The sequence below is a fragment of the Scyliorhinus torazame genome, chromosome 11, assembly GCF_047496885.1.
Source record: "Scyliorhinus torazame isolate Kashiwa2021f chromosome 11, sScyTor2.1, whole genome shotgun sequence".
Lineage (NCBI taxonomy): Eukaryota > Metazoa > Chordata > Chondrichthyes > Carcharhiniformes > Scyliorhinidae > Scyliorhinus > Scyliorhinus torazame.
This window is the reverse complement of record NC_092717.1, coordinates 96064698-96079984: the sequence shown is the minus strand read 5'-3', so window position 1 is coordinate 96079984 and position 15287 is coordinate 96064698. Positions and strand designations below refer to the sequence as shown.

The following is a 15287-nucleotide window of genomic DNA, read 5'->3' as shown; positions in this document are numbered from 1 at the left end:
TACAGCATGGAAACAGGCCCTTCGGCCCAACCAGTCCATGCCGCCCAGTTTTTACCATTAAGCTAGTCCCAGTTGCCCGCACTTGGCCCATAACCCTCTATACCCATCTTACCCATGTAACCATCTAAATGCTTTTTGAAAGACACAATTGTACCCGCTTCTACTACTACCTCTGGCAGCCCATTCCAGACACTCACTACCCTCTGAGTGAAGAAATTGCCCCTCTGGGCCCTTCTGAATCTCTCCCCTCTCACCTTAAACCTATGCCCTCTAGTTTTAGACTCCCCTACCTTTGGGAAAAGATGTTGACTATCTACCTTATCTATGCCCCTCATTATTTTATAGACCTCTATAAGATCACCCCTAAGCCTCCTACGCTCCAGGGAAAAAAGTCCCAGTCTATCCAGCCTCTCCTTATAACTCAAACCATCAAGTCCCGGCAACATCCTAGTAAATCTTTTCTGCACTCTTTCTAGTTTAATAATATCCTTTCTATAATAGGGTGACCAGAACTGCACACAGTATTCCAAGTGTGGCCGTACCAATGTCTTGTACAACTTCAACAAGACGTCCCAACTCCTATATTCAATGTTCTGACCAATGAAACCAAGCATGCCGAATGCCTTCTTCACCACCCTGTCCACCTGCGACTCCACCTTCAAGGAGCTATGAACCTGTACTCCTAGATCTCTTTGTTCTATAACTCTCCCCAACGCCATACCATTAACTGAGTAGGTCCTGGCCTGATTCGATCTGCCAAAATGCATCACCTCACATTTATCTAAATTAAACTCCATCTGCCATTCGTCGGCCCACTGGCCTAATTGATCAAGATCCCGTTGCAATCCTAGATAACCTTCTTCACTATCCACTGTGCCACCAATCTTGGTGTCATCTGCAAACTTACTAACCATGCCTCCTAAATTCTCATCCAAATCATTAATATAAATCACAAATAACAGTGGACCCAGCACCGATCCCTGAGGCACACCACTGGTCACAGGCTTCCAGTTTGAAAAACAACCCTCTACAACCACCCTCTGCCTTCTGTTGTCCAGCCAATTTTGAATCCAATTGGCAACCTCACCCTGGATCCCGTGAGCTTTAACCTTCTGCAACAACCTACCATGCGGTACCTTGTCAAAGGCTTTGCTAAAGTCCATGTAGACAACGTCTACTGCACTGCCCTCATCTACCTTCTTGGTCACTCCCTCAAAAAACTCAATCAAATTTGTGAGACATGATTTTCCACGCACAAAGCCATGCTGACTGCCCCGAATCAGTCCTTGCCTCTCTAAATGCTTGTAGATTCTGTCTCTCAGAATACCTTCTAGCAACTTACCTACTACAGACGTTTGGCTCACCGGTCTGTAGTTCCCAGGCTTTTCCCTGCTGCCCTTCTTAAACAAGGGCACAACATTCGCCACTCTCCAATCTTCAGGCACCTCACCTGTGGCTGCCGATGATTCAAATATCTCGGTTAGGGGACCCGCAATTTCCTCCCTAGCCTCCCACAACATCCTGGGATACATTTCATCAGGTCCCGGGGATTTATCTACCTTGATGCGCTTTAAGACTTCCAGCACCTCCTCCTCTGTAATATGCACACTTCTCAAGACATCACTATTTATTTCCCTTAGTTTCCTAACCTCCATGCCTTTCTCCACCGTGAATACCGATGAGAAATATTCATTCAGGATCTCACCCAACTCTTGTGGCTCTGCACATAGATGCCCTTGTTGATCCTTAAGAGGCCCTACTCTGTCCCTAGTTACTCTTTTCCCCTTTATGTATCTGTAGAATCTCTTTGGATTCTCCCTTGCATTATTTGCCAAAGCAATTTCATGTCCCCTTTTTGCCCTCCTGATTTCCCTCTTAACTCTATTTCGACAATCTCTATACTCTTCAAGGGATCTACTTGATCCCAGTTGCTTATGTACGTCATATGCCTCCTTCTTCTTTTTGACCAGAGTCTCAATATCTCGAGTCATCCAGGGTTCCCTACTTCTACTAGCCTTGCCCTTCACTCTAAAGGGAATGTGCTTACCCTGCACCCTGGTTAACACATTTTTAAAAGCCTCCCATTTACCAGCCGTCCCTTTGTCTGCCAATAGTCTCCCCCAATCTACCTCTGCAAGTTCCTGTCTGATACCATCAAAATTGGCCTTGCCCCAATTAAGAATTTTAACTCTTGGGCCAGACCTATCATTCTCCATAGCTACCTTAAAACTAATGGAATTATGGTCACTTGTCCCAAAGTGATCCCTCACTAGCACTTCTATCACTTGCCCTTCCTTATTTCCCAAGACGAGGTCAAGTTTTGCCCCCTCTCTAGTCGGTCCATCCACATACTGAATGAGAAATTCCTCCTGAATACACTCAACAAATTTCCCTCCATCCAAGCCCCTAATGCTATGGCTGTCCCAGTCAATGTTGGGAAAGTTAAAGTCCCCTACTACTACCACCCTATTATTCTTGCAGCTATCTGTAATCTCCTTACATATTTGCTCCTCAATTTCCCGCTGACTATTTGGGGGCCTGTAGTACAGTCCTACGAAGGTGATCTCTCCCTTCTTATTTTTCAGTTCCACCCATATAGACTCAGTGGGCGAACCCTCGGATATATCCCCTCTAAGTACTGCCGTGATGTTCTCCCTAATCAAAAACGCCACTCCCCCTCCTCTCTTACCTCCTGTTCTATCCTTTCTATAGCATCTGTACCCCGGAACATTGAGCTGCCAGTCCTGCCCCTCCCTTAGCCATGTTTCAGTCATAGCTATAATATCCCAGTCCCATGTGCCCGTCCATGCCCTGAGTTCATCCGCTTTGCCCGTCAGGCACCTTGCATTGAAATAAATGCAGTTTAATGTAGACCTTCCTTGCTCTCTGCCCTGCTTTCTCTGGTCATGCTTTACACACTCTCCCTTCCTGCCTTTTGTTTCTGTCCCCACTGACTTCCTACATCGGTTCCCATCCCCCTGGCACATTAGTTTAAACCCTCCCCAACTGCACTAGCAAACACCCCCCCGAGAACATTGGTTCCGGTCCCACCCAGATGCAGACCGTCCGATTTGTACAGGTCCCACCTCCCCCAGAATCGGTCCCAATGTCCCAGGAATTTGAAACCCTCCCTCTTGCACCATCTCTCAAGCCACGTATTCATCCTAGCTATCCTGTCATTCCTACTCTGACTATCACGTGGCACTGGTAGCAATCCTGAGATTACTACCTTTGAGGTCCTACTTTTTAGTTTAACTCCTAACTCCCTAAATTCAGCTTGTAGGACCTCATCCCGTTTTTTACCTATATCGTTGGTGCCTATATGCACCACGACAGCTGGCTGTTCACCCTCCCCCTCCAGAATGCCCTGCAGCCGCTCCGAGACATCCTTGACCCTTGCACCAGGGAGGCAACATACCAACCTGGATTCTCGTTTGCGTCCGCAGAAACGCCTGTCTATTCCCCTTACAAATGAATCCCCTATCACTATAGCTCTGCCACTCTTTTTCCCGCCCTTCTGTGCAGCAGAGCCAGCCACGGTGCCATGAGCCTGGCTGCTGCCACCTTCCCCTGGTGAGCCATCTCCCCCAACAGTTTCCAAAATGGTAAATCTGTTTTGGAGGGAGATGACCGCAGGGGATCCCTGCACTGCCTTCCTACTCTTCCTCTTCCTACTTGGTGTTGTCGATAGTGTGGAAGGATGTAGCAGGTTACAGAGGGATATAGATAAGCTGCAGAGCTGGGCTGAGAGGTGGCAAATGGAGTTTAATGTAGAGAAGTGTGAGGTGATTCACTTTGGAAGGAATAACAGGAATGCGGAATATTTGGCTAATGGTAAAGTTCTTGAAAGTGTGGCTGAGCAGAGGGATCTAGGTGTCCATGTACATAGATCCCTGAAAGTTGCCACCCAGGTTGATAGGGTTGTGAAGAAGGCCTATGGAGTGTTGGCCTTTATTGGTAGAGGGATTGAGTTCCGGAGTCGGGAGGTCATGTTGCAGCTGTACAGAACTCTGGTCCGGCCGCATTTGGAGTATTGCGTACAGTTCTGGTCACCGCATTATAGGAAGGACGTGGAGGCTTTGGAGCGGGTGCAGAGGAGATTTACCAGGATGTTGCCTGGTATGGAGGGAAAATCTTATGAGGAAAGGCTGACGGACTTGAGGTTGTTTTCGTTGGAGAGAAGAAGGTTAAGAGGAGACTTAATAGAGGCATACAAAATGATCAGGGGGTTGGATAGGGTGGACAGTGAGAGCCTTCTCCCGCGGATGGATATGGCTGGCACGAGGGGACATAACTTTAAACTGAGGGGTAATAGATATAGGACAGAGGTCAGAGGTAGGTTCTTTACGCAAAGAGTAGTGAGGCCGTGGAATGCCCTACCTGCTACAGTAGTGAACTCGCCAACATTGAGGGCATTTAAAAGTTTATTGGATAAACATATGGATGATAATGGCATAGTGTAGGTTAGATGGCTTTTGTTTCGGTGCAACATCGTGGGCCGAAGGGCCTGTACTGCGCTGTATTGTTCTATGTCTATGTCTCTGTCTGTTGGTCACCCTTTCCCTATCTGCCTCAGTAACTTTAATCTGCGGTGTGACCAACTCACTGAATGTGCTTTCCACAACTTCCTCAGCATCGCGGATGCTCCAAAGTGAGTCCATCCGCAGCTCCAGAGCCGTCAAGCGGTCTAACAGGAGCTGCAGTTGGACACACTTCTTGCAGATGAAGGAGTCAGGGACACCAGAAGGGTCCTTGACTTGCCACATCTCACAAGAGGAGCATGACACGGGTCTGAGCTCTCCTGCCATGACTTAAACCTGAAGTTAAATTTGAACTACACTACACAGCTAAGAGAAAGTCAAAGAGAGAGAAATCACTTACCAGTTACAAGCCAATCACTTACCTGCTGGCTGTGATGCAATTGCTCCAGAGACTCCCTCACAGGTCTGCTTCTCTGCACCTCCTTCAGGTGAGCACCAAATTCCCTTAACTAGTTAATTAATTTACTTAATTAACTTGATTTTTTTTTTTTTGTCACTCCCCTCTTACCCGAACTCAGCCTTACCCAAACTCAGATACACTCTGTTTGCCTTCAGCACTCTGTTTCTATAGGCACTTCAGCCACACCCTTTGTATCCTTCCTGATTTACAGTCAGCCAATAGGCCTGCTCCCAAAACTGATCTCTCTCCCGAACAGCTGACCTGCAAGGTAAGGAAGTGGTTAAGCAGTACTTACCTCACCCACAGCGCGCCCTTTTAAACTGTCCCCTCTGCCTCGCAGCTCCCGCGCTTTTTGAAACTCCGCGCTGTTTCCAAGGTCCTGGCTCCCTCTCTCTCCCGAACAGCTGACCTGCAAGGTAAGGAAGTGGTTAAGCAGTACTTACCTCACCCACAGCGCGCCCTTTTAAACTGTCCCCTCTGCCTCGCAGCTCCCGCGCTTTTTGAAACTCCGCGCTGTTTCCAAGGTCCTGGCTCCCTCTCTCTCCCGAACAGCTGACCTGCAAGGTAAGGAAGTGGCTAAGCAGTACTTACCTCACCCACAGCGCGCCCTTTTAAACTGTCCCCTCTGCCTCGCAGCTCCCGCGCTTTTTGAAACTCCGCGCTGTTTCCAAGGTCCTGGCTCCCACTCTCTCCCGAACAGCTGACCTCACCCACAGCGCGCCCTTTTAAACTGTCCCCTCTGCCTCGCAGCTCCCGCGCTTTTTGAAACTCCCGCGCTGTTTCCAAGGTCCTGGCTCCCTCTCTCTCCCGAACAGCTGACCTGCAAGGTAAGGAAGTGGTTAAGCAGTCAAATGCAGGACAAAAGTCTTGGACTAAGGTCTCGCCACCCTAGCTGTGTTGACCTTGGTGCATTGGAGTGTCAGCACAATCACCTCAGGCATAAGGCGGACGGACTGCTCATGCATCCTTTCAATCCTAGGAATGTACCAGACATCCCTTTCTGACTTTCCCTTGCTTGCATTTGAGCTTCAGGAGTTCAGGCATGACTAAGTCATGAAGCTCTTCATCTGACTGGGACTCAGCAGAATCCTGACCTCCAGCAATCCTCCGAGTGTCGACACCCTGGGACATCACTGCCTCCACCTGCTGTGGCTCTGAGAGAGTGATATGCTCACCAGACTGTAACCCCGAGGCCTCTATAAAACTAGATGCCACTGAGATATGTCTCTCTATGCTGGTGGAGGGTATGGGTGAGCACTGCGGTGGTTGTTACACTTCTGTGTATATGAATTCCTCTTCTGTGCTCCTCTTCAGGCTTGGGTTGAGGACCAAGCTATTGGACTCCCTTGGCTGCTTCCCAGATGTGCCTGTGAAATAAAGGAGAGACATCCTCTTCCTACACTCGATGGCAGTCCTCTTCTGCACCACAGCTGCCACTGCCTTCCATGCTGGGTTTCTCAGCTTGCTGGCTAGTTTTCTTCCTGAGAGCAGGTACAGCACATCATGGCAGGCCTCTACTACATCGAGCAGTCTCTCCAGGAAGACGTCCGAGAGTTGGTGACCAATTTCCACGCAGCCATCACTTCCTGGCAACCTACCGAGTGTGGCTGCTGTGTGCCGAATGGTCTTTAAATGTAATGCCTCAATGATTCTAGTGCTGAGATGATGTTGGAGTGAGGGAATCAGAGGCCGCCTTGCCAGTGATACGCCGCATAACCTGTGCATGAAACTTTCTGGCACTAAGTCCCGCATTATCGAATTTGAAAAGCCACCATTGTCATCGGTGGGTTCAACACCATCTTTCCCGCCCACTCTCAGCCTTTGCTGATTTCTGGGGAAATCTCATCCATAGTCTCAGAGCAACTCCTGTCTCCGTCAAACTGAATGTAAAATTCAGTCATATTATGGTTGCTGCTACCTTGGGGTGCCTTACCTCACCCTGCACGAGTTGCAGTTTTCTGCAATTTAGAAAATGTGAAGTTAATCTAAAGAATGTAACATAGGGCCGTATTCTCCGGTTGCCAATGCCGAAATCGTGTTCGGCGATCGGCCGGAAAATCACAGTTCCCAACCAAATCAGGGGTGGTTCCGCTTTTGCAATATTTCTAAAGCTGCAAAGACAAGCTTGGAAATATCAGGTAGGGCTGTCTGCTCCACTCCTCAGATTGCAATGCCCGTTGGAGGAGTCTATCCACTTTTGGGCCGAGGTAATAGTGCCAGCATGCCAATGTAACAAGGTCAACACTAGTAGTGTGGGAGCCATCATGGAAACCTTGGTCCAGGATATCAGTCCTGCACTGCTGCATGGGCTGCACTCCATCACTGAGGCACTTGCTGACATCCATCAATGTCAATATGAGATGGCTATGGGGCATCTGGCTCATACTCAAGCTGCCTGTTCTCCTCAAGGAGACAGCCAGAGACCCTCTGGCACCCACAGGGAGGAGGATCAGCATTTGCACAGCCCTAGGGCTATCCATGCAGTGACTCAGGGAGTGTCTGGCCCCTCTGCACCCCTCTTCCTGTGACCTCAGCAGCTCCAGCTCCACAAGCCAAGGAGGGTGGCATTGCCACATAGCAGGACTCCGAATGCTGAGGCCCTCCAGGTTCCCGCTTTTCAGAGGACACCCGCCAAGGCGTGTAAATCAGCAGGCCATCTCCACCTTTGCTTTGAATGCACCAAGACATAGTGACAGGAATAGAAATGTCAAGAAGGAGTAGTTCCACTATGTCGGCATGGGCGTTAATCATCTGCACGTAATGTTGACTATTGTAAATGCACTTCCAAGATTGTCTCCTTGATATGATGAGCAGTGTTTGTGTCAATCCGATGTGAAACCTTGGTTCCTGCACAAAATGAAGGCAAGTGCCAAAGCTTGGGGCCCCTACCCTGCGCAGTGTACCTTCTGAGCACTGGGGTAATGTATAGGAGTTACTGGGGGTAATTTACAGGAGTTACTGGGGTAATTTATTGGAGTAACTGGGGGTAATTTACAGGATTTACTGGGGTAATTTATTGGAGTAACTGGGGGTAATTTATCGGAGTTACTGGGGTAATTTATAGAAGTTACTGGGGTAATTTATAGGAGTTGCTGGAGGAAATTTACAGGAGTTACTGGGGTAATTTATAGGAGTTACTGGGTAATTTACAGGAGTTACTGGGGTAATTTTTGGAGTTACTGGGTAATTTACAGGAGTTACTGGGGTAATTTATAGGAGTTACTGGGTAATTTACAGGAGTTACTGGGGTAATGTATAGGAGTAACTGGGGGTAATTTATCGGAGTTACTGGGGGTAATTTATAGGAGTTACTGGGGTTAATTTATAGGAGGTATTGGGGATAATTTAAAGGAGTTACTGGGTAATTTACAGGAGTTACTGGGGTAATGTCTAGGAGTTACTGGGTAATTTACAGGAGTTACTGGGGTAATGTATAGGAGTTACTGGGGGTAATTTACAGGAGTTACTGGGGTAATTTATTGGAGTAACTGGGGGTAATTTATAGGAGTTACTGGGGTAATTTATAGAAATTACTGGGGGTAATTTATAGGAGTTGCTGGGGGAAATTTACAGGAGTTACTGGGGTAATTTATAGGAGTTACTGGGGGTAATTTACAGGAGTTACTGGGGTAATTTATTGGAGTAACTGGGGGTAATTTATAGGAGTTACTGGGGTAATTTATAGAAGTTACTAGGGATAATCTTTAGGAGTAACTGGGGTAATTTATAGGAGGTATTGGGGATAATTTAAAGGAGTTACTGGGGTACATTTATAGGAGTTACTGGGTACATTTATAGGAGTTACTGGGTACATTTATAGGAGTAACTGGGGTAATTTATAGGAGGTATTGGGGATCATTTAAAGGAGTTACTGGGGGTAATTTACAAGAGTTACTGGGTACATTTATAGGAGTTACTGGGTACATTTATAGGAGTAACTGGGGTAATTTATAGGAGGTATTGGGGATCATTTAAAGGAGTTACTGGGGGTAATTTACAAGAGTTACTGGGTACATTTATAGGAGTTACTGGGGGTAAGTTATAGGAGTTACTGGGGAAATTTATAGGAGGTATTGGGGATAATTTAAAGGAGTTACTGGGGGTAATTTACAAGAGTTACTGGGGTAATTTATAGGAGTTACTGGGGGTAATTTATAGGAGTTACTGGGGAAATTTATTGGAGTAACTGGGGACATTTAGAGGAGTAACTGGGGTAATTTATAGGAGTTACCAGGCCTGGATGGAGGTGGCATAACATGTCACTTATCTAATGGAATAGCTTAGCAGAAGTAAAATCAGTAATAATTTTATGGTAACATGGAAGAATATTTTATCGAAGCATCATTGAAAATTCCGGGCAAGATCTTCCGGCTCTTCACGCTGATGGGATCTTCCTGTCCCACCGATGGTGTATCCCCGCCACTTATTTCCCAGCAAAGAGAGATGGATTCAATGTGAAATCCTCTTGACACCTGCAGGACCAATCTGCAGCAGGACCAGACTGCAGCACGACCAGACTGCGGCCGGACCAGTCTGCGGCAGCACCAGACTGGCAGGACCAGAAGATCCTGCCACCGGTCAATGGTAGGCTGTCTCCCGAGACTTACGCTGCGGGGAGGCCAGATAATCTCGCCCTTAATTAATAAAATAAAATAACATCCATTTAATATAGTTGTATCCCTGCAATGGAAGAATTCTTTTAAAAATGACTGGTGCATAATATATTAGTTAAAGGAAAGGCATGCAACTTGAACAAAAGAGGATTGAATTAAAATGTATTAATGAAATAGGAACAAATGTGACCTGGCTTTCCTAAATTGAATTGATAAAAATATCAACAGAAGTTATGCAATCAATTCTGGGCAGAGGATCTTGAGATAGTAATCAAGCAGGAGAGTTGCAGTGTGCTATTAAAGAAAGCATTAGCCACACTTGGAGCCATGAACCAGTTATAAATGCTTTTAAATATTTCTTTCAACATCTCAGGAATGGAAAGATGGATGGTTGTAAATTTTATTAAAATAAATTTAGAGTACCCAATTAATTTTTTCCAATTAAGGGGCAATTTAGCGTAGCCAATCCACCTACTCTGCACATCTTTGGGTTGGGGGGCGAAACCCACGCAAACACGTGGAGAATGTGCAAACTCCACACGGACAGTGACCCAGAGCCGGGAGCGAACCTGGGACCTCGGCGTCGTGAGGCTGCAGGGCTAACCCACTGCGCCACCGTGCTGCTCTGGTTGTAAATTTAAGCATGGTAGAAAAGTATGGTAGGAAGTATGTGTGGAACTTACAGGTAATGTGATCCAAGCAGAAAATTGGTTTAGAATTTCCCCCCAAATTCTTCTTGTGATAAGTGACATATTATGCTACCTTTTATCGTGTTATTATTTAGATTGGAGAACAAGAAGAGGTAATATTACAATTCCAATCAGACTTGACACAGTATCAAATCAACTATCGTTATTCCAATGAGGAGTATGGTGCACAGACTGCACACACTGAATATTTACAGAAGGTCAGCTTTGCACTAAATAGCTGGATAATAATTAGAACTCTTTAAAGAACACAGTAAACAGAATGATTGTTTGTATTTACTCTTGCCTTCTTAAAATGCTTTTTTGAATTGCTAGCACTTTCTTATAATTGTACTCCAAATGTAACGGATAATTTTCTAACCAATAGATACTTATTAAACCAGTTGCATGTATCTGAATTTCTTGCTTTTATAGCTTACCTTCCCTATTTTGTATAATTAATTTGAAGAAGAGTAAAGGATGCTACATTTAAAGTGAATACTTATATGATGTTCTTTGTCTTGAAGGAAGTTGCTATTTCCATCTAAATGTATGACCATCTCTCAGCCAAGTATAAAAACATGTGTCAGTTTGGAGCTACTATTTTTCTTTTCTCTACTTATTTGATTTATTAGATTCGGGGGATAGGGCAGGAAAGTGGACGTGAAGAATGCCAGATCAGTCACGATCCTATTGAATGGTGTAGCAGACTTAAGGGGCCAAACGGCCTGCTCCTATTCCTATTTCTTATCATCTTATCTTTCTAAGAACGTGGGGCGGGATTTGCCGACCCCCCGCCGGGGCGGAGAATCGCTGGGGGCTGGCGTGAATCCCGCCCCCGCCGGTTGCTGAATTCTCCGGCACCAGATATTCGGCGGGGGCGGGAATCGGGCCGCGCCGGTTGGCGGGCCCCCCCCCGGCGATTCTCCGGCCCGCGATGGGCCGAAGTCCCGCCGCTGTCAACCCACGCCAGCTGGCGTGGATTGAACCACCTTTGGGACGGTGGGACACGGCGGCGCGTGCGGGATCCGGTGTCCTGGGGGGGGCGCAGGGCGATCTGGCCCCGGGGGGTGCCCCCACGGTGGCCTGGCCCGCGATCGGGGCCCACCGATCCGCGGGCGGGCCTGTGCCGTGGGGGCACTCTTTTCTTTCCGCCTTTGCCATGGTCTCCACCATGGCGGAGGCGGAAGAGACCCCCTCCACTGCGCAGGCCGCTGACGCTCCCGTGCATGCGCCGCCCGGCAAAGTCAGTTTCGCGCCAGCTGGCGGGACACCAAAGGCCTTTCCCGCCAGCTGGCGGGGCGGAAATCTGTCCGGCACGGGGCGGAAATCAGTCCGGCGCGGGCCTAGCCCCTCAAGGTGAGGGCTCGGCCGCTCAAGATGTGGAGACTTCCGCACCTTTGGGGCGGCGCGATGCCGGACTGATTCGCGCCGTTTTTGCCGCCGGTCGGCGGACATCGCGCCGATATCGGAGAATCCCGCCCAAGATTCTTGACATATTGAACTTCACCGTTACCATCTGAATCTGACTCCAATGCATTGTTGTGATGGAAGTCTTTCGTCCTTGTCCGAAAGGGCCCTAAATGAAATAGGTTTGAATAGTATAAACCTAGCCCCAAATGGGAATGGATCCATTGCACAAACATGTTCATAGCGTTGTTTCATTTTGGGTTAATTTGGCACAAACATGTTTTTTAAAATATCAAGATGGTCCTTGCCTTCTTCTAGGCTAACCTGCCTTTGTTATACTCTGAGCATCATTAAAAAGTGCTGGCACTCAATGAGTAGCCAGCAGTTCTGAATTGTTTGACACCCACATTTCTAGCTGCTGACACTCCTGATATGCTGCATCCTAGGCACAGCAGAAACATATTTAAATTACCTGGCCTCATATTATGGTGATTATCAGCTTCAGCTGAGTGACTCAATACAAGGATCATTCTCGCCCTTAGTCTGACCTACGAAATGTAATTAATTAATTTCAGAAATTGATCACCAATACTTATAGGGCTGAAATTCATATTGGGCAGTAGCAAAACCGACAGCCATTTTACATTTCACCTAATTTCCTTTCTCAATGGGTTCAATCTCTTAAACAGTAAAGAAAATCCGGCAGAATGTAAAACCAACTTCCAATTCACTATCATCTGTTTCCATTATCACCCAAAACAAATTCTAACCTCATGTTTTAAAGAATGGTTTCAAGAACACTCAAGACAATAATTTTGAGCTTAAATATGTCTTTTTAAATCTTTTAAAGTTCCAAAAAGATCAGACATTGACCACATGAATAATGTAAGCTTGAATCGCTAGTTGGTTTTACACAATAATTTTCTATGTTTTTCAGTTTCTACTAATTAAACATTTGAGATTTTTGCTAAGAAATGTGAAGTCAGCTATAATTTTATATTTAGCTAACATGTATTATAGTCAGATCTTATAGTACTTTACTCAAAAACTAAATACGTTGGATAAATTTTGATTTGATGATGCCATTTTTCTTCCATATTTCATTTTGTGGTTACCAGGAACTTGAAGCAGTGAAAAATGTTTGCAATGAAAATATAAGTAAAGTTGAAGAATATGAGCAAACTATATTCGATCTCCGAACAGAGATAGCAAAATCTTCTGATCAACAAAAGAACTATGCACTTGAAGTGGAAAAACTTGAAAAAACTTTGCAAACCCTTCAATTGAATGTAGCAGCTTCCGAACATAAACACAATCTGAAAGTTGTACATCTGCAGCTGCAGATTACCCAACTTGAAAATGATTTTACGGATTCGCAGAAAGCTTGTAACCAAAAGGATCAGGTATGTTGCATATTTGATTATGACCATTGTTAAGTTGCTTGGTGCGAACTTCCTAGTTGGAGTCTACAGATTGTCAACCTAACATAGAACATACAGTGCGGAAGGAGGCCATTCGGCCCATCGAGTCTGCACCGACCCACTTAAACTCTCACTTTATCCCGTAACCCAATATCCCCTCTCAACTTTTTGGTCACTAAGGGCAATTTATCATGGCCAATCCACCTAACCTGCACATCTTTGGACTGTGGGAGGAAACTGGAGCACCCGGAGGAAACCAACGCAGACACGGTGAGAAAGTGCAGACTCCACACAGTCAGTGACCCAGCGGGGAATTGAACCTGGGACCCTGGCACTGTGAAGCCACAGTGCTATCCACTTGTGCTACCGTGCTGCCCCTAACATAGGTAAATGTTCAGTGCATGGTTTATCTATACCCTCCTACTGATCTGCTGAAGTTATATGGCTGATCAGGAGAGTCTCCAAATACATTCCCAGTTGCTTTGATTTTTCTAAGATTCACAAATGAAGAAAAGCATATAATTGATAAACAGTATAACTTTTCTGCTTTTAAAAGCTGTGGTTAATTAAATTGATCTACACTTGGGTAATCAAGTCAATTTAGTTGAGTGCATCAGATCAAAGTGTTCTGACATTTGGACATCATCTGTTTTTCAAGACATCATTTTATCAGTTACTCAAACTGGTGGCCCTTAACCATATTTCTTGCCTTACAAGTTTTTTGAATCCTAAATCCTTGCCATATACCACATTAAAATTGTGACCGATTTGATATTACGGTGAAAATGTAGCTGAGGAATTAATATATACTTACATTTGAAAACATTGCAACATGCTTTTTGATTTAGTTCTGTTGGAATTTGTTTGCATTTATTAGAATTCATGATTATCTATGGTGTTTCATCACCATAGATGTTTATTTTCCATTTTGTACCTTCCTTTCCTGATGTCAGTGATTACTATGCTACAGCCAAAAGCAGAGAGAGAGTAGAACCTTGGTGTGAGAACCTCCTCCATCAGGCAATTCTTGGAAAATCCATGGGACTGTTTAGTTCATAAGGAGGATTCCGAAAAGGGAACGAAAGTGAGTAATACTGCAGGGCAGACTTTAGCTCTAGCGAGAACCAGAAGATCTGAGGTAAACACTGATATAGGAGCAGGTGTGGCAAATGAGATAGACGAGAGATATGCAGGGTTTTTGTCTAAGGGGAAGATTGCCCATTTTCATAAAATGATGTAGCCAAACCCATAATTATTTTAAGGGACATAGGTGCTACTTAAACTCTGACTGGAGATGGATTTGTTATTCTCTCCGGAAAGTTCAATGAAAGCTAAGAGGGGTCAGTGAATAGGATAAGTGTAGATAATGGTCTGGATTCCCCGGTCCCCCAGTCGCGTGTTTCTCGGCGGTGCACTGCTCACTGATGGCGTGATTCTCTCTTCCTGCTGATCGTCATTGGAATTTCCCATTGAAGCTACCCCATGCCCATGGGTGTGGGTGCGCTGCCAGCGAGAAAAGAGAATCCCAACAGTGGGAGAATTCTGGCCAATACCCCAGTTCCCTTGTATAATGTACAATTGAAGTCTGATTTATTATCAGGTCCAGTAGTTGTCAGAGTGGTTAACAAGTTACTAGTTGACGGAGTAGACTTAATTTTTAGAAAGGATTCGACGGGAGTGAAGTTTATAGCTTCATCCCATGATTATAGAGATTTTGAGGGAAAATAAGGAGACAGAACTGTTACAGGAACTATTTCCAGATATTTCTCTGTCATATGGTGACCAGGGCAATGGCTAAACAAAGTCCACCACCAGAGATTGCAGTCACACCAACATTCCGATGGTAGAAAAGCTGAAACTATCCTTGAGGACGAGGATAATTCTGAGGAAGTGTTTGGTAAGGCTTCATCAATTTAGGCCCAGGATGCAGACCCAGAGTTACATAGATAAGCAGTCAGCACTCCCAGAAGTTGAGGCTGGGGGGGTTGCAGACTGCTAGTACGTTAAGAACGGAGTACTGATTATAATGAGGAGACAACCTCATAGAACTGCGAACGAGGAATGGATGGTTGTTCATCAGATAGTGGCACTGCCCAAATCTTGTGGGTAAATGCTGTGGGTGGCACATGAGATATCAATGGAAGGATATGTGGGAATTCTGAAAACTCAGGCATCAGCCAACAGGCATTTTTCCTGGCCAGAACTGCATGAGGATG

The 15287-nt window shown here is 45.8% G+C and overlaps 1 protein-coding gene across 6 annotated transcripts in view; it reads left to right on the top strand.

The window, feature by feature from the left end:
- The window catches only part of LOC140385401 (uncharacterized), a 649931-nt gene that overhangs the window by 353519 nt on the left and 281125 nt on the right, over nt 1-15287 (top strand). For 5 of the 6 annotated variants that reach the window (XM_072467513.1, XM_072467511.1, XM_072467512.1 and 2 more), the window contains 2 exons: nt 10339-10461; nt 12769-13053. In XM_072467513.1, coding sequence (XP_072323614.1) covers nt 10339-10461; nt 12769-13053 — 408 coding nt within the window. The remainder of the gene's footprint in view (nt 1-10338; nt 10462-12768; nt 13054-15287) is intronic. The other variant, XM_072467516.1, reaches the window with a different exon arrangement.